The 21,714-nt window shown below is 44.4% G+C and overlaps 1 protein-coding gene across 3 annotated transcripts in view; it reads right to left on the reverse strand.

The window, feature by feature from the left end:
* Positions 1-21,714, reverse strand: part of PPP1R13B (protein phosphatase 1 regulatory subunit 13B) — an 83,753-nt gene that overhangs the window by 54,742 nt on the left and 7,297 nt on the right. Inside the window, exon 1 of one of the 3 annotated variants that reach the window (XM_061395481.1) lies at positions 21,436-21,699. The exons of 1 other annotated variant lie outside the window; for it this stretch is intronic. In XM_061395481.1, the coding sequence (XP_061251465.1) occupies positions 21,436-21,444 (9 nt within the window). In that variant the 5' untranslated portion in view covers positions 21,445-21,699. Of the gene's footprint in view, positions 1-10,896; positions 15,959-21,435; positions 21,700-21,714 lie in introns of those variants that run through there. One more of the 3 variants, XM_061395480.1, reaches the window with a different exon arrangement.

Consider the following 21,714-nt stretch of genomic DNA (forward strand, 5'->3'; position numbering starts at 1 on the left):
ACCTGGGGGCTCATCTTCCAGTTTCTTATCTTTTTGCCTTTTCATATCGTTCTGGTCCCATCACTTCATGGGATGGGAAACAATGGAAAATGTGATAGACTTTATTTTCTAGGCTCCAAAATCACTGAGGACAATGACTGCAACCATGAAATTAAAAGACCCTTACTCCTTGAAAGAAAAGCTATGACAAACCTAGACAGTGTATTAAAAAGCAGAGACATTTCTTTGCTGATAAAGGTAGGTATAGTCAAAACTATGGTCTTTCCAATAGTCATGTACAATGAGACCTGGACAATAAAAAAGGCTGAGCGCTGAAGAATTAATGCCTTCAAACTGTGGTGCTGAAAAAGATTCCTGAGAGTCCCTTGGACTGCAAGGAGATCAAACCAGTCAATCCTAAAGGAAATCAACTCTGAATATTTATTGGAAGGACCAATGCTGAAGCTCCAATATTTCAGCCACTGGACTCGAACAGCAGACTCATTGGAAAAGACCCCAATGCTGGGAAAAGATTGAAGGCAGGAGGAGAAAGGGAAGACAGAGGACGAGATGGCTGGATGGCATCACCGACTCAACAGACGTGAGTTTGAGCAAACTGGGAGATGGTGATGGACAGGGAAGCCTGGTGTGCTGCAGTCCATGGGGTCACAAAGAGTTAGACACAACTGAGCAACTTATCATCAACAATACTGTTCACGGGGTTCTCAAGGCAAGAATGCTGCAGGGCTTTGCCGTTCCCTTCTCCAGTAGTGCCCGTTTTGTCAGAACTCTCCACCGTGACCCGTCTGTCTTGGGTGGCCCTGCGCCGCATGGCTCACAGTCTCTGAGCTCCGCGTGGCTGTGGTCCGTGGGGTCATTTTGGCTGGTTTTCTGTGATTGTGGTTTGCTCTAGAGGCCATGGGGCTGCAGCCCTTGCTTCTTCTGTGTCCTCTGATGGGCAGAAAGCTTGTGCAAGCCTCCTGATGGAAGGGACTGGCTACAGGCAAAACCAGGTCTCGCTCTGGTGTACAGGGCCATGCTCATGCTTTCACGCATGTGTGCTAAACTGCGTTAGTCCTGTCTGACTCTTTGCGACCCTACGGACTGTAGCACCAGGTTCTTCTGTCCATGGGATTCTCCAGACAAGAATACTGGAGTGGGCTGCCATTTCCTTCTAGGGGACTGAACCTGAGTCTCTCGTCTCTTGCACTGGCAGGCGGGTTCTCTACCACTAGAGGGCCATGCTCAGTACATCTTCAATCCAACTTCCTGCTGATGGGCGGGGGCTGGGACCCCTCCCTGTAGTTGGGCCCAAGGTGGCCCTGTCCTGCAGTCTGCAGTCCCATGGTAGCATTCCAGGCTCCATGGAAGGGCTAACGGCGACCTCCTCAAACAGGACTTACTCCAACATGCTGCGCCCCCCAGGGCTGCTGCTGCCAGCGCTCTGGCCACAGGGCAGGCCACCGGCGACCCACGCCTCCCCGGGAGAGTCCCAAACACGCATGGACAAGTCTGGCGCAGCCTCTTATGGGTCACTGCTCCTTTCCCTTGGGTTCTGGTGTGCACAGGGTTTTGTTTGTGCCCTCCAAGAGCCTCTTTCCCCTAAGCCTATGTAGCCAAATTCTGCTACTCCATACACTGCTACAAAACAGTTTTCTTCCCTCTCTGCTAGCAAAAAATAGTTACTATTGTTGGCTCAGTACTCAGTGTCTCACAAGAATCCATATTTTAACACAAAAATAAAATAATGTGTCCCCTAAGGTAATATTCACGCCAGTCCTATTAAATGCATACATTTTAAGCTGTGAATCTGAGAGGACGGTACACAGGTGCCCCATTTTCTTTTCAATAGTCACTAAAACTGTTTGGGGAAAAAGATAAAAAATGTTTTTTGGTAGTCTGAATTAGCATAAGTGACCATTTGGTTCTTAATCCATTTGTAAAGGCATTCAATGCAATTAAGAGAGATATACTGAGAATTTAAAATTTAAGCTATCAGAAAGATCAGTCATCAGATCCTGGAGCCAAAAAGCAGCCTTATCTATGATAACCACCCCTCTTTCCCCATTTACAGATGAGGAAGCAGAAACCCAGAGAAGGAAATAATTTGTCAAGACTAATAAATCTTATGAGTAACAAAACCAAGACTGAAATTAGGTCTCTTGATTCTGAGCCAGACAGGCTTCCTCTCCCTCAGCAGTTTATTTAGTTACACTGTTGACTTAATATTAAACCAGAAGGTCTGTGAACTGTCCAGCAAGAAGTCTGACATACAATATTCTCTCAAATCTAATTTCCTCCCCTTTTTATTTAAATACCTGACAACAGCTTTGGGCGCTGTGAAAACCAGAAAAACCCCAGAACTTTAAAAATTACAGAAATGAACTGAAATTAATTACAAAAGAGAATCATGAAACAAAACTGACACAGGAACACATTACCACATGCAAATGATAAAGGGCAGCTGATCACTAATCAGCCCGGTAATGAAATCTGAAAATGACTCCACGACCATCAACAGGGTCCTGAAAGAGAAAACTTGGTGACCCTATTCAGTTCAGTTCAGTTCAGCCGCTTAGTTGTGTCCCACTCTTCGAGTCCCCATGAATCGCAGCACGCCAGGCTTCCCTGTCCATCACCAACTCCCGGAGTTCACTCAGACTCACGTCCATCGAGTCAGTGATGCCATCCAGCCATCTCATCCTCTGTTGTCCCCTTCTCCTCCTGCCCCCAATCCCTCCCAGCATCAGAGTCTTTTCCAATGAGTCAACTCTTTGCATGAGGTGGCCAAAGTACTGGAGTTTCAGCTTTAGCATCATTCCTTCCAAAGAACATCCAGGACTGATCTCCTTCAGAATGGACTGGTTGGATCTCCTTGCAGTCCAAGGGACTCTCAAGAGTCCTCCAACACCACAGTTCAAAAGCATCAATTCTTCGGCGCTCAGCCTTCTTCACAGTCCAACTCTCACATCCATACATGACCACCGGAAAAACCATGACCCTATTAGTTAAAAATAATTAAGTACAAGGAATTCAACTGGAATACAACTGAGGTGACCATATAATTAAACACATGGCCACTCTGAGTGAAAATAAAGGAGCTAATAAAACAAAGTGCCAGGACAACAAGCAACAACCCAAGACATTCTCTTGTACACCTGGATGTATGGGCATCAGTATAAATTGCACCTAGGGAACTACACTGTTTCATCGGCAACAAAACCCTCTGAAGGGAAGAGTTCCACAAAGCAGCAAGTATTTAAAAAATCAGGACTAAAGAGAAAACAAAAACTACAGAAACAGATATATATATATATATATATATATATATTTTAGTGAAGATTCATTGCAACTATCTACTTCACCAGCAGATAAAAAGTAAGCCTTATAAGATGACTCATCAATCCTACCTCAAAAAAATTCGTATCCACCCTCACCCAACAGAAAGAAGGAAAAGAACCATTTATGCCATGTCAGTGAGAGCGGCAGGAGCTTCATCCCCATTCTACGGGAGGAGAAGCAGCGTCCAGAGAGGATTATATTGCTCAAGGTCAGAATCTAAACCCAGGGATGACATCGAAAGCCACAAGGCCCTTGAGGCTCCCAGGTCTCTTTCAGGGTAACGATCACAGCTTGGCAGGCCACCTTTCTCCTTCCTTTCAAGATGAGACAGGCACTGTTCTTATCCTCAAAAAAGAGAAAAAGGCATGGAGAGGGCTTCACGTGGGCTTAGCACACTTGACCCCTCTGAGGGTCCTCCTCTTTCAGGACAACAAGGACCCTCCTCCCCAGATCTGGGCCCCAGGGGACAATCAAGGACCCCCCCCACATGCAACCAAGATCCTACAATCAAGGAATCAACTAATCTTGGAAATTCAAACCACAGAACCTAGCTTCAACCTTCACGGGTTCTCTGTCCTCCTCCTTGGCTGCTACGTCCAGCAACCGTGGTGCCGACACCTGTTACTGACCGACACTCACCATGTGCTAGACTCACCTGAGCTTTCTCCAGCATAATACCGTTCAGTCCCGCCACATAGCCTGGGGAAGAGGTTTTTCTTTTTGCTATTATTCTTATTCTTTAATTAACACAAATTAACACACACGTAATCTTCTTTAATCTAACAACAGATGTAATAAAAAGACGGTTCCCCCAAAGACTCACACCTTTCAACAGCTGGTATATACCCTTGCGGCTCAGACGGTAAAGGGCCTGCCTGCAGTGCAGGAGACCCAGGTTCGATTCCTGGGTTGGGAAGATCCCCTGGAGAAGGAAATGGCAACCCACTCCAGTATTCTTGCCTGGAAAATCGCACGGACAGAGAAGCCTGGTTGGCTACTGTCCATGGGGTCGCAAAGAGTCGGACACGACTGAGCAACTTCACTTCACTTCACTTCATATACCCTTGCAGACCTTTCTCTTCACCACAAAACTCTTCTCTTCTTTTTCCCAGTGAGACCACATTAAATAGAAAACCGGTTTTCCAGCCAACAATTCATTTGAGGCATTTTTCCACAAGAATTTACACAGTTCTGCCTCTTTTTTAAAAAGACTATATATTACTTCTCCCTATGGCCACAGCAGAACTGACTGAGGGAGAGGCACTGTTACTTTCAGATGAGCAGATAAGGCTCTGACAGGTATGTGACTTAAGGTCACACAGTAAGAGGCAGGGACAGGGCTAGACCCAGGCCTACCTGATTCCAGAGCCTGTGTTCGCAAACACTGGGTCCCACACGACACCTGTTTTGAATGTTTCTGTCAAGTAGACTACAACCCCTTTCAAGACAGTGAATTAGTGTCTTTCAGTCTCCAATGCCCAGCGCTGCACTGGCATATAATCAGTTAGTACACACTTGTATAAACGGCTGCTGCACATCGGTTTTCTGTGCCACGTTTCCCATCCCTCCCATGCCATTCTTACCTTTCACAGGGCCCTGGCGCATCACGGAGGCACGAACGTACCTGCTGCAAGTGCAGCTCTCCCGCCCAGGAGAGAGCTGCCTCCCGCTCTCGGCTGGGCCACTTGGCCCCTCTCCGTCTCAGAATTCAGATGCAACGCAAGCTCAGAGCCCACCTGCTTCTCGAGGAACTTCCCTGAGAGGGCTTCCCACGCAGACCCCTCTGTTCAACTACCACAACACCGCAAGAAGCTGGCACTAGAAAGGCACTTAGCAGTTATTCATCCTGGACCCCTCCTCACTTCATAGTAATGGAGAGAGTAATCCACAGTTTTATGACAAACTAGTAAGGCTTCAACCTACAAGAAGTTGAAAATTTCAAAAGGAAAGGAAAGGCATTAAAGGAGAGTTTGCTACGTACCACTCAGGGAGGGAGAGGGCAAGATAAGAAGGCAGTGAAATTTAATACAAAAATCTAAATGTGTATTGGAGCCTCCAAAACATTACTCCTCCTAAGTTTACAGTCCTGACTCTTCAGTAGTACAGACCTTGGCGACCTCTACTATCAGAGTTTCTCTGAATATTAGCCAACACCTCACTGACTGCTGCATCACTAACCATAAAGCTGCAGATTAAGAGGCTTTAATGACAGTTTTGCATAACAAAAAGCTGGCAAAACAAACACAAAAGATAACTTTCCATTAAATTTCGTCATGGAACTCAGCTATTTGACTTGACTACTGAAAGCATAAGTAGCTGCTATCACTAATATAAAAACAGCCCACCTTTCCTCTCAGTTTGAGCATTCTTTGGCATTGTCTTTCTTTGGGAATGCCAAAGAATGCTCAAACCACCACACAACTGCACTCATCTCACACGCTAGTAAAGTAATGCTCAAAATTCTCCAAGCCAGGCTTCAGCAATACGTGAACCGTGAACTTCCAGATGTTCAAGCTGGTTTTAGAAAAGGCAGAGGAACAAGAGATCAAATTGCCAACATCCGCTGGATCATCGAAAAAGCAAGAGAGTTCCAGAAAAACATCTATTTCTGCTTTATTGACTATGCCAAAGCCTTTGACTGTGTGGATCACAATAAACTGTGGAAAATTCTGAAAGAGACAGGAATACCAGACCACCTGACCTGCCTCTTGAGAAACCTGTATGCAGGTTAGGAAGCAACAGTTAGAACTGGACATGGAACAACAGACTGGTTCCAAATGGGAAAAGGAGTACGTCAAGGCTGTATATTGTCACCCTGCTTATTTAACATATGCAAAGTACATCATGAGAAACGCTGGGCTGGAGGGAGCACAAGCTGGAATCAAGATTGCCGGGAGAAATATCAATAACCTCAGATATGCAGATGACACCACCCTTATGGCAGAAAGTGAAGAACTAAAGAGCCTCTTGATGAAAGTGAAAGAGGAGAATGAAAAAGTTGGCTTAAAGCTCAACATTCAGAAAATGAAGATCATGGCATCTGGTCCCATCACTTCATGGGAAATAGATGGGGAAACAGTGGCTGACTTTATTTTTCTGGGCTCCAAAATCACTGCAGATGGTGACTGCAGCCGTGAAATTAAAAGACGTTTACTCCCTGGAAGGAAAGTTATGACTAACCTAGACAGCATATTAAAAAGCAGAGACATAACTTTGTCAACAAAGGTCCGTCTAGTCAAGGCTATGGTTTTTCCTGTGGTCATGTACAGATGTGAGAGTTGGACTATAAAGAAAGCTGAGTGCAGAAGAATTGATGCTTTTGAACTGTGGTGTTGGAGAAGACTCTTGAGAGTCCCTTAGACTGCGAGGAGATCCAACCAGTCCATCCTAAAGGAGATCAGTCCTGGGTGTTCATTGGAAGGACTGATGTTGAAGCTGAAACTCCAATACTTTGACCACCTGATGTGAAGAGCTCACTCATTTGAAAAGACCCTGATGCTGGGAAAGACTGAGGGCAGGAGGAGAAGGGGACGACAGAGGATGAGATGGCTGGATGGCATCACCGACTCAATGGACGTATGTTTGGGTGGACTCTGGGAGTTGGTGATGGACAAGGAGGCCTGGGTCATGGAGTTGCAAAGAGTCGGCCACGACTGAGCGACTGAACTGAGCTGAACTCCTTCTCAGTTACCTCGTATAAGCCTTCATATCTGATTATCAGCAATTCTGCAGGAGGACTCCTACCAGAAACCCACTGGACCATGAGGTATTCTCTGTTAACAATATTTGAGGATCTGTTCAATTCTAGAGGCAAATAACCATATAAGGAGATTAAAATTAAGACTCCCGAGTTTACGACAAAACACTGCAGTGTAATAAGACACATAAAACAAAAACCAAGTGTAAAGCAAAGGCTGACAACGTAGATAACATAAATTGGACACACTTACAGGATCACTCATTCATTTATTTAGGAGTATTTCACTGAGACCAACAAGGCGCTGGGCACACCCTGTCAACACTGCCCCCTCACAGAACCTGGAGCTGAGACAGAGATACCAGGAAACTCCAGTGGGAAACTGCAGTGTGCCATGAGACCCACAGGAGGACTGCCTGATCTGGATGCCAGCTCAGGGAAGACCTGCCAAAGGGAGCAACGTGTAGGCTGAGACTGAAGGAGTTAGCCATGACAGGAGTGGGAATGCCTGTGGGAGGCAGGAGGCAGGCAGATTATTGGTTTTTTCCCCATTTTTTTAACTGGAGCACACACTCAGTTGCATCCGACTCTGTGACCTCAGGGACTGCAGCCCACCAGGCTCTCCTCTCCACGGGATTTTCCAGGCAGGAATACTGGAGTGGGCTGCCATCGCCCCCTCCAGCTTATTGAGGATAGTTGATTTACAACGCTGTGTTAGCTTCTGCTGCACAACAAAGTGAGTCAGTTGTACGTAAATATATAACCATCCTTTTTTGGATTCTATTTTCATGTAGGTCATTACAGAGTACTGAATAGAGTTCTCTGTGCTATTCAACAGGTTCTTATTAAAGATCTACTCTCTATATAGCAGTGTATATGTCAATTCCAATCTCCCAGTTTATCACTCCCATCACCTGCCACCCTCACCCCCGTAACCACGTTTGTTCTCTACATCTTGACTCAACTTTTGTTCTGTAAATTTGTAAACTTGTACCATTTCCTTCAACTCCACATATAAGCAGTATCATATGGTATTTGTCTTCACTCAGTATGACAACCTCTAGGTCCATCCATGTTGCAGAAAATGGCATTATTTTGTTCTTTTTCATGGCTGAGAAATATCCCATTGTATCTATGCACCACATCTTCCTTATCCACTCCTCTATGGATGGACATTGGGGTTGTTTCCAAGTCCTGGCTATTGTAAACAGTGCTGCAGTGAACACTGGGGTGTATGTATCCTTTCGAATTATGGTTTTTTCCAGATATATGCCCAGGAGTGGGACTGAAGGTTATGGTAGCTCTATTTTTAGTTTTCTAAGGAACCTCCACACTGTTCTCCATAGTGGCTGTACCAATGTACATTCCCATCAACGGTGTAGGAGGGTCCCTTCCTCCACGCCTTCTCCAGCACTTACTGTTTGTAGGTCTTTTGACGACGGCCTTTCTGACCAGTGTGAGCTGATACCTCATTACAGGTCTGATTTGCACTTCTCTAATAGTGAGTGATGTTGAGCATCTTTTCTCGTGCCTCTAGGCCATTTGGATGTCTTGTCTGGAGAAATATCTCTTCAGGTCTGGCCATTTAATTGTTTGTTTTTTTTATTTTGAGCATGAGCTGTCTGTGTATTTTAATCCCCTGTTGGTCACTTTGACTGCAAATATTTTCTCCCATTCTGTGGGTTTTCTTTTTGTTCTGTTGATGGTTTCCACAGTTATGCAAAAGCTCCTAAGTTTAATAAGGTCCCATTTGTTTGTACGTGTGTGCTAAGTCGCTCTGTCATGTCCAACTCTTAGCAACGCCACGGGCTGTGTAGCCCACCAGGCTCCCCCGTCCCTGGGATTTCCCAGGCAAGAATACTGGAGTGGGCTGCCATTGCCTTCTCCGGGGACCTTCCTGACCAGGGATGGAACCACATTTCTTGCACTGGCATTCTTTACCACTGTGCCACCTGGGAAGTCCACCCCATTTGCTTATTTTTTGTTTTATTTTCATTACTCTCAGAGGTAGATGAAAAAAGATCGTTCTGCGATTTATGTCGAGAGAGTGTTCCGCCTACGTTTTCTGCCAAGAGTTTTATAGTATCCGGTCTTACATTTAGGTCTTTAATCCATTTTGAGTTTATTTTTGTGTATGGAGATTATGTTCTAAGTAGAGAGTCTGCTTAACTGTTCCACAGACCGCCAATCAATGGCAGATGAAAACGGCCATGATTAAATCACCCCCATTAGGCACTTCTCTCTTCTGTGCCCAAAACCTGACATTTAAATAGCCACACCAGAATTTGGTTATGTTTCCAGTCATATTTCACTCTTAAAGGTGATAAAGGATGTCCTCTTAAATGTCAGGATCTCTGACATGCTAAACAGTGATCTTTTTATATTTTGGTTTTACGTTTGCTATTCTTTTCTATTTTATTTGCAAATAAGAGTAGAAGATGAAACTCTCAAAATAATTCAGTGCTGAATATACCAAAGGAAAAAAGTTAGAACTAGGTAGTCTTCTCAGACATAGTAGGGCTGATACAGTATTTCTGAGAGAGAGTAGTTTAATTTTAACAGTGAAAGTGAAAGTGAAGTCACTCAGTCGTGTCCAACTCTTTGCGACCCCACGGACTGTAGCCTACCAGGCTCCTCTGTCCATGGGATTTTCCAGGCAAGAGTACTGGAGTGGGTTGCCATTGCCTTCTCCAGAGGATCTTCCCAACCCAGGGATCGAACCTGGGTCTCCTGCATTATAGGCAGACTCTTTACCATCTGAGCCCTCAGGAAGTCTAACAATACTAGTAATTAAATATTGATAAAATCATCCTTTCAAATTTTCCTAATTTTATTCATAATCCTAAATCCTTTAATTATACTATTTCTGTGGTTGTTAGCACCCTCAATGTTGCAGCAAAGTTATTTACCTAAAGACATCAGTTAGAATGTATCCTCACAAAATTACAATTTAACGTGTTTTCATCTGTGAAAACACCTATCGAAGCAATCTCTAAAGCACAAATGTCTTTTAAGTCTCCTGAATTAAGATCCTTTAATGTTTGGAGATACCAAACGTGGGGGATAAAAGCACACGTCCATAGTGCTTATTATACACCAGCCACCGTTACAGGCTCTTTACATATGAATAATTCATTCAATCTTGACACAATCTAATAAGGTAGGTACTTCTATGACCTCCATTTTACAGATGAGGACAATAAGACACAGAGAGATTAGGAAACTCACCCAAGATCACACAGGTAGGAAATCAAATAGCGGAGATTCAAACCCAGTCATTCCCAAATCCGTGCTCTTTAACTACTGCGTTACACTGTGGCTCAACAGTTTTTCAAACATAAAAGCAAAAATCAGTTAATGAAAACCGCTACAATAAAACACCAGCAATGTATAATCCTCGAGGAATTAATTCTTATGAATGATAGCATTCTCTGAATAGCTGAGGCTCTAATCCCTTTGTCTGAGCCCTAAATCTGAAACTGTTCTATCCATTCGATGTGGCCACGAGCACACGTGGCTATCAAGAACTTGTAATGTGGCCAGTCCAAAATCAGATGTGCTATACAAATACAATATGTGCTGGAATTTGAGAGGCTTAGTATGAAAAAAGAGCATAAAACACCTCACTAATCATGTGTGTTTTTTTTTTGCTTTTTTTTTTTACTTTTTAAATTTTATTTTATTTTTAAACTTTACAATATTGTGTTAGTTTTTGCCACAGCTCACTCAACTAATCATGTTTTAATATTAACTGCATGTTTAAATAATTTTTGGATATATTGAGTTAAATAAAATATATTATTAAAATTAGTTTCACTCATTTCTTTCCACTATTTTATGTGGCTACCGGAAGATTTTAAGCTGCATTTGTGACTCACCTTATGTTGCCACTGGACAGAGCTCATCTAAATGTGCCCAGCTGATGTCTACGTTACTGATGCTATTTACCCTTTCCTTGATGACTCAGTCATCATGAGGCCTCTAACCACCACCCTGTGCATAGTCTGTAATCTGTCATCATGCTATCTCTGGTGGTGACTGAGGTCAGGATGCCCACCCTCAGACCACAACCTTGGGGTTTCTTAAAGCTGTTTCTTTCTGTGGTTTCCAGCAGCCTGTCTGCTCATAGTTACACCCCTCCAGCAACCTTGACTATAGCCTCTATGAAGATTTAAAAGCCAGGTAAATTAAAACTATGCAACATGTTAGAGTCAAGGGTAAGTGAGGGCTGCAGAGGGCCTTCAATGCATGACTCTTTGACAACTGTTTTGACTGCTCAGAGACCTCTCCTGTCTCAACTATCCCAACAGACTCTTCTCATGGATTCCAGACACTCAACGACAACTTTCACTTAAACCGGAGCATCTACAACTCTGCTTAAAATCCTGCAACAGTTTCAGTTTGAGATGAAAAAATTCTGAAGATGGATGGTGGTGATGGCTGCTGAACAATGTGAATGTACTTAAATGTCACAGAACTGTATACTTTAAAATGGCTAAAATAGTTAAATTTTATGTATATTTTAACACAATTAATAAACAAACAAACTTCAACAGTTTCATGTTCCTCAGGATGAAGTTCAAACTCGTATGCAGGTCATACAAAGTCCTTGGAATCTGACCTCACCAACCTACCTCACCAGCCCCCCTGCTGCATTAGGCCTTACGCTCTAAGCAATTTCCCTCAACACACCACACCAACTCAGATCTCAGTGCCCTGAAAATGTGAAGTGAAAGTTGCTCAGTAGTGTCTTTGACTGTTTGCCACCCCATGGACTATACAGTCCATGGAATTCTCCAGGCCAGAATACTGGAGTGGGTAGCCTTTCCCTTCTCCAGGGGATCTACCCAACCCAGGGATCAAACCCAGGTCTCCTGCATTGCAGGTGGATTCTTTACTAGCTGAGCCACAAGAGAAGCCCACAAAAGTGGACCTCTATCTAAATCCCTTGCCCATCCCCTCTATCCCTTCTTCCTCATCCTTCTCAACTCCACTCAAACGCCACCTCCTCTGTGAAAACTCTCTGGACATCCCAAGGGCAGGAAGACTCCTTGCACTACTGCGCCCCGCCATAGCGTGCACTCTGCATCTCGTGCAATCTTTATCTTCCAGAATGGCACTTTCTGTTTATAGGACTGTTCCCCACTGTGAGCTCACTGAGAGCAGGGACTATGCCAGTCCTGGCACAGAGCCAGCATAAAGGGATGTTCCCTAAATGCCTGCTGAGGCCATTCAGTAAATAAGCATTTAATGACTGTTGACCAGAGACACTGGGGATACTGCCGTGAGAACAGAAAACGAAGCCCCCCTTTCACGGAGCCTCCACAAGTAACTGCCAGGTGGCCATAAGCACTATAAAGAGCAGTGCAGTGCAGTCAGGAAGGGCATTTTATACAGGGTGCTCGGGAATGTGCCAAGGAGGTAGAGACCAGAAGGAAAGGGCTGGCTCTCCCACTCAGGGACAGAGCACTGAGTGAAGAGAACACCAGCTGGTTCTGAGCTGTGGTCTTGATGACACAGGGTACTGGAAGGCAAACTTTCATTTCTAAGAAATGCAAACTGCCCCTCTCTGACCTAGCAACTGGACAGATTTCACAGTCACCACTGAGTTCTCTCAGGAGGAAGAACACAGCCATTCTACCCAGGTGGGGTACAGTGCACGTAGGCTCCTCTGCCGTGAGGCCTTGCAGCTACTGGAGAAAACGTAAGAGGAACAGGTATGACTGAGTGCTATTTTACATTAACAGGATGCACTAAGCACCTGGCAATCCTCATAGCCGCCTCTGAAACACACTCCTACTAAACCCATTGTAAAGAGAAAAGTAAGGCACAGAGAGGTGAAATAATTTGTCTAAGGCCACCGAGTTGCTAAGTGGCGGAGACAGACTTTGAAACCAGTCTTGGCTCCAGAGTCTGAGCTGATAACCACTAGGCCCCCTGTTTCACATCTGTATTTCTATCACAAAACTCTCTGTTCCTATCGTTGGGCTTTTTTACTATGAACCCTAAAGCCATCAAATTTTACTTCATCTGTCTTCACATTTTGATCGTTCAAGAGTTTAGTTGTTATTTACTGATATTATTTTCAAGACCGCCATTAGGTAGAAATATAAGCATGCAATGTACACAACAAGCAAAACATAAACCATCAATGCGGAGACACAGCTTACACCGCTATGAACAGTGTGCGTATAAACTCCATAAAGACAGCAGAGGCCCAGGCCAGCCGCTGCCCCGTGCAGGGGGTCTAGTTGGGGCTCAGGGTGGGGCTGATCAGGCAAAACAACAACTACAAGGAATGCCATGCGCAAGTGGCGTGCCACAAATGCCCAGGAAGCAAATACCAAAAACGCAACATTAGAAATCAGTGAATATACGAAAAATGGTTTTTTAACTTAACATATTTATTTTACTTTAAGAGTAACATCTTTCTGGATACAGCAGACATCTCAAGCTCAACACACTCCAAATAAACCTCACTCGTCCCCCTACAGCCCTCTAAACCTATTCCTTCTACGTGTTCTCCAGCTTAATCGCAGGAAAGACAAGCCCAGCTGCTGAAGCAATAAACCTGTTATCCTCAGCTCCAGCCACTGTACTTCCTTCCTCTTGGTCACACACACTCACATGTACACACACTCCACACACCCTCTCACTCCAGCAGATCTCTTTTACCTCCTACTGGATCTTTCCCTTCACCTTCCGGTCAAGTCTGACCTGTACCAACTGGTCTCCTAACTGTTTTTCCTGTTTCTTTTTAATTTGCCTTACGTCATGGTCCTCCCCGATAGCTCAATTGGTAAAGAATCTGCCTGCAATGCAGGAGACTCTGGTTCAATTCTTGGGTCGGGAAGATCCCCTGGAGAAGGGATAGGCTCCCCACTCCAATATTCTGGCCTGGAGAATTCTATGGACGAGTTCATGGGGTTGCAAAGAGTCGGACACAACTGAGTGACTTTCACTTCACTTCATGGTCCACTCCTCCAGTCTTGGTTTCAGAATTATCTCTCAATACAAATCTGACTGCATCACTCCACTTTTTAAAAACATTTGGTGGTTTCTGATCACCCACAGAATCAAGTGCAAACCCCATCAGAGCACACGCCCACCTCTTCACAAAGGGATGTGACACTACTTTCCACATCGTACCTTCTTTCATTCAACAAATGGTCACCAAGCACGAACTATGTGGCCAGTCACTGGGACAGGCACTGGTGAAACAGTAAAAAGCTCCTGCCACGATGAAAATTACAGTCTACGACCAAAAAAGACATTAACCAGTCACACAAATGTTTAAGACTGCAACTACACGTACTGCAAAGGCAGACCAGGCAAAATGTTCTGAAAAGATAGCGGCAAAGGCTGTATTATATTACAATACAAAACAGGTAATACAAAGATTGTATTACAACACAATCTTATAAACTTACAACTTCTAAATTGTACTTATCAAAAGGTGAATTTTATGGTATGTGAATTATATCTAAAAAAAAAAAAGGCACACCAGGTTGAATGCCTCTACTGATGTATTTGGCTAAGGCAAAGATGAAAAAGCTTCCCAAAGGAAATTTAACTTATTACATATAACATTTGCTGAACCCTGACTACACAACAGGCCACTTTCACTGTAATAATCCACTGATCCTAACAACCCGAGGGTTACTATTGTTATTATCCTCAGTTTAAAGACAGAGAATTGGTCGGAGAGTCAACTGGTGACGCCAGAATCCACACAGATGCCAGGGCCCGTACTCTTATCTGCTACAGCGAGGCCCCCGGCAATGACTACTGATTCAGAATGACTTATGATGCAATAAGTAAACCACTGTGTTTCATTTCTTCCAAAGGAAATTTCTCTCCGTGTCCTCTGCCCTTATAGTAACACACAAGGCCCTGTAAGATCCTTACCCATCCACTTGCCACCAACACCTTCCTGCTTCCTCTCCTCCAGTCTGCCCCTCACATGCTCAGCTCCAGCTACAGACCTCCCTGTTTCTCCAGTGTGCTGGGCCTGCTCCCGCCACAGGGCCTTTGCATTTGCTGGAGCTACAGTTATTACAATCACAGCACACGTTATAAAGCATGATTCAGTCAAGACCAGTTAACAGTGTCTCTGGACACACAATAGTGCTAGCAAGACCCCGTTCTGAATTGTACACTAACATTCAGAATGTCATTTATTAATTTTAATCAAGACTACCTCATTTTCTAGTCTTTATTGTTCTGTATGATATCACCTAGCAAAGATTTTTACTTTACAAAATATAGTAACAGCAGCTTTTGCTTACCAATTAGTATGAACAACAGTCATATGGCTATCTTGCAGTGAAATAAAACAGAGCAATTAAGCCAAGAAAGTGTCACAATAGAACCTGAATACCACCATTCTTCTGTGCAGCCCCAGGACCACAGTCTGTGAAATAACTATGGCAACAGCACTTGCAGACATCAAAATCCCACCGAAATTTTGCTGAGAAGTTACTGCCCATCTGTGCAAACACATAAAAAAGCACACTGACAACTGGTTACGTAATTTCCACACAGCAACCTGGTCATATTTTAAGTTTTTATCTTGCTAAAAATTCTGAGTAACTCTTAGGCATATACACTGACATAGACTTTTCAAAGTAGGATGCTGAGAAAGCAAAGATACATTTAACACGTCTGTGCATGCTCAGTCACTCAGTGACGTCCAGCTCTTTGTGACCGTGTGGACTGTAACCCTCCAGGCTCCTCTGTCTATGGATTTCCCAGGCAAAAACACTGGAGTGGGTTGCCATTTCCTCCTCTAGGGGATGTTCTTAATCCAGGGATCGAATCTAAATCTCCTGCACTGGCAGGCCAATTCTTTACCACTGAGCCACCTGGGAAGCCCCACATTTACGTTTAAAACAGAGTCGTCCCCAAACTCAAGATGGCGAAAACCATCGTCTTTTATCAGATAGGTTCACCATGCTGCTACTGCTAAGTCGCTTCAGTCGTGTCGGACTCTGTGCGACCCCATAGACAGCAGCCCACCAGACTCCCCCGTCCCTGGGATTCTCCAGGCAAGAACACTGGAGTGGGTTGCCATTTCCTTCTCCAATGCATGAAAGTGAAAAGTGAAAGTGAACTCGCTCAGTCGTGTCCGACTCTCAGCGACCCCATGGACTGCAGCCTTCCAGGCTCCTCCGTCCATGGGATTTTCCAGGCAAGAGTACTGGAGTGGGGTGCCATTGCCTTCTCCGAGGTTCACCATGAGATCCTTTAAAATATTAAGCTCCAACTGAGCTAAGCATCAGGTAAAAGTATTTAGCCTAATTCAATTTAAGTCCATGGGGTTGCTAAGAGTCAGACATGACTGAACAACTTCACTTCACTTTTCCTTTCATGCATTGGAGAAGGAAAGGGCAACCCACTCCAGTATTCTTGCCTGGAGAATCCCAGGGACGGGGGAGCCTTGTGGGCTGCCGTCTATGGGGTCGCACAGAGTCGGACACGACTGAAGCGACTTAGCAGCAGCAGCAGCACCAGCACCACTAGCAAAATGCCTTGACTATAGCAAACTCCTGTGACTGGCACAAAGGCCAGGAGCAAAGACTTCTGAGTCAGATAGTTTTGTTTTCAAACAGCACTCTACCACTTAGTAGCTGGGGGCTCTTACCCAAGTTCTCCATAAAAATGAAGACATCACCATAAAACCCATAGGATGCAACTGTTCTTGTTGTTTAGCCTGCCAGGATCCTCCATCCACGGGATTCCCCAGGAAGAATACTGGGGTGGGTTGCCATTTCCTCCTCCAGGGGATCTTCCTGACCCATGGACCGAACCTGCATCTCCTGACTGGCAGGTGGGTTCTTTACCAATGAGCCACCAGGGGAAGCCCATAGGACACAGTGTTTTAGCACATAATGACAAGCACCATTCATTGAGTGCTTATTACTACTAAATTGTTGAAGTTAAACAGCTGGAAAACTTTACTGCTGTACTTAATACTGTAGCCTTCAGAAGAGTTATTCCTAAAGACTATTTTTAAGTTCAATAAAACTGTAATAACAAACCTTTCATATTTGCATCTTTGTATGATCGAAGCTTTCCTTTTCCTTCTGTGAACTTTTTGGCACTCCAAAGGTTAGAAATAGTTTGATTATCTTAAATGGTAATATTATCTTTGAATTTTTGTCTCAAAGAAACCAGAATTTAAAAATAAACAAACAAACTTCTCCAGTCCTGAGTGCTTTGTTTACTGAGTTAGGCTATAAAATAAAACCAATCAAAATGACTTAACTGGGTTTCTCGGGTAGTGCTAGTGGTAAGGAACCCGCCTGCTAACGCAGGAGACACAAGAGACTAGGGTTTGATTCCTGGGTCAGGAAGATGCCCTGGAGAAGGAAATGGCAACCCTCTCCAGTATTCTTGCCTGGAGAATCCCATGGACAGAGAAGCCTGGAGCAGCCTGAAGGGCTACAGTTCAAGGAGTCACTAGAATTAAAAAAAAAAAAAATCTTCTCCAGTCCTTAGTGTTTTGTTTACGGAGTTAGGCTAGAAATTAAAGCCGATCAAATGACTTAATTATGAACAATAACAGCGAACATCCATTGAGCTTCTTCTATCAGTTCTATCATACCAAAATACTCAGGCAGTCAACGCGCTTACTAAAGACTGCCGAAACAAGCGGCAGGTTGTGTAAACCTCCGATGCAGCCAATGAAAATATTGTTGACCCTCATTAAAGTATCTGTCACATATTAACTAATAGACCAAGCACAAATTCTTGGAAAAGACCAGGACCAACTCATTTTACAGGTAAGAAACGGAGGCTCAAAGAAATTTAAGTCCAAAGGTCACAGAGTTACTTACAAGTGGGGATTAGAACCTTAGCCTCTCTGCTTCCAGTTCACTGTTTTGTCAATTACATGAAAGCTGATGGTTTCCAAAGGAATCTATTTCAGAACCTCAAAATGTTTTCTACATCATCAAAAGTGAATACATGAAATAACAATGTTTGTTTAATGAGAGCTAAATATTGAGCACAAATTAATGTAACCCACAGCCCATAGTGAGTATGCTGAAAGAGCTCCTAGGACAGAAATAAGTGGAATCAACTAATCACACTGCATGGTGTCTACTAGAGGTAAGGAGTCCCACTGCTAACACGACCGAAACACTACCACCAGAGTGCCTTTCTTACAAATAATACACACTTCAGAGCCACAGAACTTCCTTTACCCAAGTCAACAGTCCTTTGAAAGAGAAAAAAGTACCCTTAGCACCATGCTCCAGATACATTTCACCTGTGCACAAAAAGCTCCACAGCTGCAAAGTGTTCATTCTGTAGAAAAGAATGATGCTAATGAGCAAGGCAGTTTTTCAGCCTTTTCATGCTCTGAACCAGGCTACTTTTATTAAAATCCTTATTTCTATCAAAGTTGTTTAGGTATGGCCTAAATGATGTCAGGTCCAGAGGTTAGGGACCAGTCAACAAGTCATCTTTAAACTGTGATCCCTTTTCCCCCTGGGAAACTGTTTTAAAATGTCATCCATTGAAAAAAGGTGAATGACCACACATACTAGAATGCAATGATATTTTAATAACAGAAAATTCCAAAATACAACTTTGTTTAAAATTGACAGTCATGAAACTTGATGTAACAAGCAAATTGAAGACCTCTACAAAGACCTTATTGTGTCAGATGAGAACATGGCAAGATACTAATTTCCAACAGCTGAGAGGCTGGCTGCTGCAGTAAATCATCTAATCAATTAAAAGTTGTTACAGATACTACCCACTAATTGCCAATTCTCAAATAAGTAAAATACCATACACTCTAAACCTGTGTTATTCAAGACAGTAGCCACTAAGCTACATGTACTACTGAGCACTTGAAATGTCCTAGTCTGAACTGAGGTGTGCTATATACATAGAACTTCACTGGATTTACACTGGATTCACACTGATTTCAACATCTTAGTACCAAAAAAAAAAGTAAAGTATCACATGAGTAAATTTTTCATATTGATTATATGTTAGTTATAATATTTTTAATATATTGAGTTAATAAAATAAACTATTAAAAATAATACTGGTTACTAGACAAATCTGAATCTCATCTGTGTGGCTCATTACATTCTTAATGGGTAGTGCTACTCTATATAAACTCTGCAAAATATGATCTAAACCTCCTTCAATGATTCACGATGATGATGATGATGATGAAATAAAGAAAAATCTTATTTATATCTTGGGTGCACAGTTTAAGATAGTACCAAGTAAGAATGTCATGTCCTTAAAACTTCTATGAAATTTACAACCAACCCCAACTACATTTATAGAGGAAGGACTCAATCTTAAAAGTCGTACTTAGGGAACAAGAAGGAAATACAAAAGTAAAGACCTTGAAAGTGGGACTAAGAGAAATACCATCTGTTTCTAGAAGGCATTTTAAAATAAAAGCAGTGTGTTTTAAATACTTAATAGGCCTGTTTTTTAAAAACAGTATTTGATTATTATGAGTATCACAAAGAAATCTCCCAACTGCCAGCTAAGCAAACTTCTGAAAAGGAAAACCTGGTAGACTAGAAATTCTAATTATGTGGAGCAGAGAAATAAAAAATCTGAATGTATCATATGGAAAATGTAAGCCAAATTCCTTAACAGAGTATTTAAAATGAAACATCATACAATAATGAAATCAGTCAAAACTTTATAGGTGTGCTTCAATATTACTACAGTATCAATTACAGGATTTAGCTAAAAGTGGTTTCAAAATTCCAAAACACCATAATGCCTTTTCCCAATCTAGCCAGTGAGAATTAGGGAGAGAACTGTTTCCAAATGCCTTATCTTGCAGAGGTTAAAATTAGAAATTGACAATTCAGAGCCATATTAACTATAAAAAATATCTGCATGGCATTCTGTTTAACAAGGACTTCTGGACACATCATCCTTTTTGATCCTCAGGACAGCCCTCAGATATTGGTCTGTTTTTATCCCTTCTTTGGAGGTAATTCCAGGCTTGGAGACCTTGACTTGTTCAAGGTCACATTGCTAAAAAGTAGCAGAACCAGTATTGGATTCTGGATCTTCTGATGCTGATCCAGTTCTTTCTTTACAAGACAATCATTCATTTAAAACCAAACATTTAGAAATATAACAAGCTCTGATGCCAAAGAAGGATCTAAGGATCAACTAGGTCAAATCTTAAGACTCTGCAAAGGCAATGCGTTGGAATCAGTTCAAAAAGGGCAGAAGAGATTACCAAGAGACAGGAAATGATTTGAAAGATCAGGGAGAAAAAAATTCTAATCTAAGTGTCCTTGGGTGCAGCACGGTGGAATAATAGTATTCAAGCAGAAAATGCAGAGAAACTGTACTTTCCTTCCGAAATGGATTTTCAAATGTAGAAATTGTAGGCTAAATTGTTACTTTACTACAAATGCCTTTGAGAATTTTACTTAATATACAGGCACTCAGAAAACCAATACATCCAACTGAGTACCACCAGCCCTTCATTTTTTTCATAAATCAAGACACTTTACTTCACAAAAAGCCAGAATAGAAAAATTATAATTCAGCACCCACGGCTCTTTAGATGACAGGTAAAGGAAAAGCTCCGCTAGGAGCCTGGCAATCTAACAAGCTCTGTCTGCTAGTAGAACGCACCCTTGAGGGCAGGACAAGGCGGCACCGCACCACAAACGAACCTAGCTCAACCTTCAAAAAGGCGGCGACAGGCCAGATAACGCCAAATGTACAAATCTTGAAGGTACGGTAAAAGGGAATGCCTAAAATGGCTCTCAAAATCCAGTCCCCAAGTAAATTGCTAAATACAACAGGATTTCAGAAATCACTAAAAGGACTACGGAGAAATGTGGGTTTCCAGCGTGGGAACACCACACGGGGGTGCCCACACTGCCGACTCCAAATACGACACCAGCAAATTTCAGGCGGGGTGGGGTGGGGGTGGGGGGGGACAGAGGCGCCTCGAGACCCTGAAACAGGGCGAGCGCTAAACGACCCCCCGCCAGGACGGACGGGGTGGGGAGGGGGGAACTGACCGGCTCCAATCCCACCTCCGGCTTCCCCTCCCGGGCAGCCCGGCCGCGAAGGCTCGGCAGGAAAGGGCCGCGCTGGCGGCCGAGGGGGCGCCGGCCAGGGATCCCCCGCCCCCGGACCCCCGACCACGCCGGCCCCCGCTGCAACCCCCGGACCCCAGGTCCCCGGACCCCCGGCTCAGCCCGCGCTGACAGCCGGCGCCGCCCCACCTGCCCGCCCGCCGGGGGGGGGGCGCCGAGACCGGGCGCGCCCGCCAGGCCACTTCCTTCCCCTCCCGCCCGGCCCGCCGAGCTCGCGAGGGCCCCCGGGGGCCGGGAGGCGCGGGAGGAAGGAGGTTTGGCCGGCTGCCCGCGGAGGAAGCCGCCGCCGCCGCCCGCACCCACCGGCATCATCGCGGCGCGGGTCCGCGGCGCCCTCGGCCGCCTGACAGGACGCTCGGCGCCGCGCCGTGCCCGCCGCTCCGGTCGCCCTCACAGGCCGCGCGCCCGCCGCCGCGTTCTCTGGCCTTCACGGGGAGGCGGCGGCTGCGGCGGGCTGCGGAGTCTGGCCGGTTCTGTCGCGGCCGCCGGCGCGCTGCGTCGCTGTCCCGGGACCGGCTGCCGTCGCCGCCGCCTCCTCCGGCCGCCCGCCTCCCGCCGCCAGCCCGCGGACTCTCCTCAGCG

Source organism: Bos javanicus, chromosome 21 (assembly GCF_032452875.1).
Source record: "Bos javanicus breed banteng chromosome 21, ARS-OSU_banteng_1.0, whole genome shotgun sequence".
Taxonomy (NCBI): domain Eukaryota; kingdom Metazoa; phylum Chordata; class Mammalia; order Artiodactyla; family Bovidae; genus Bos; species Bos javanicus.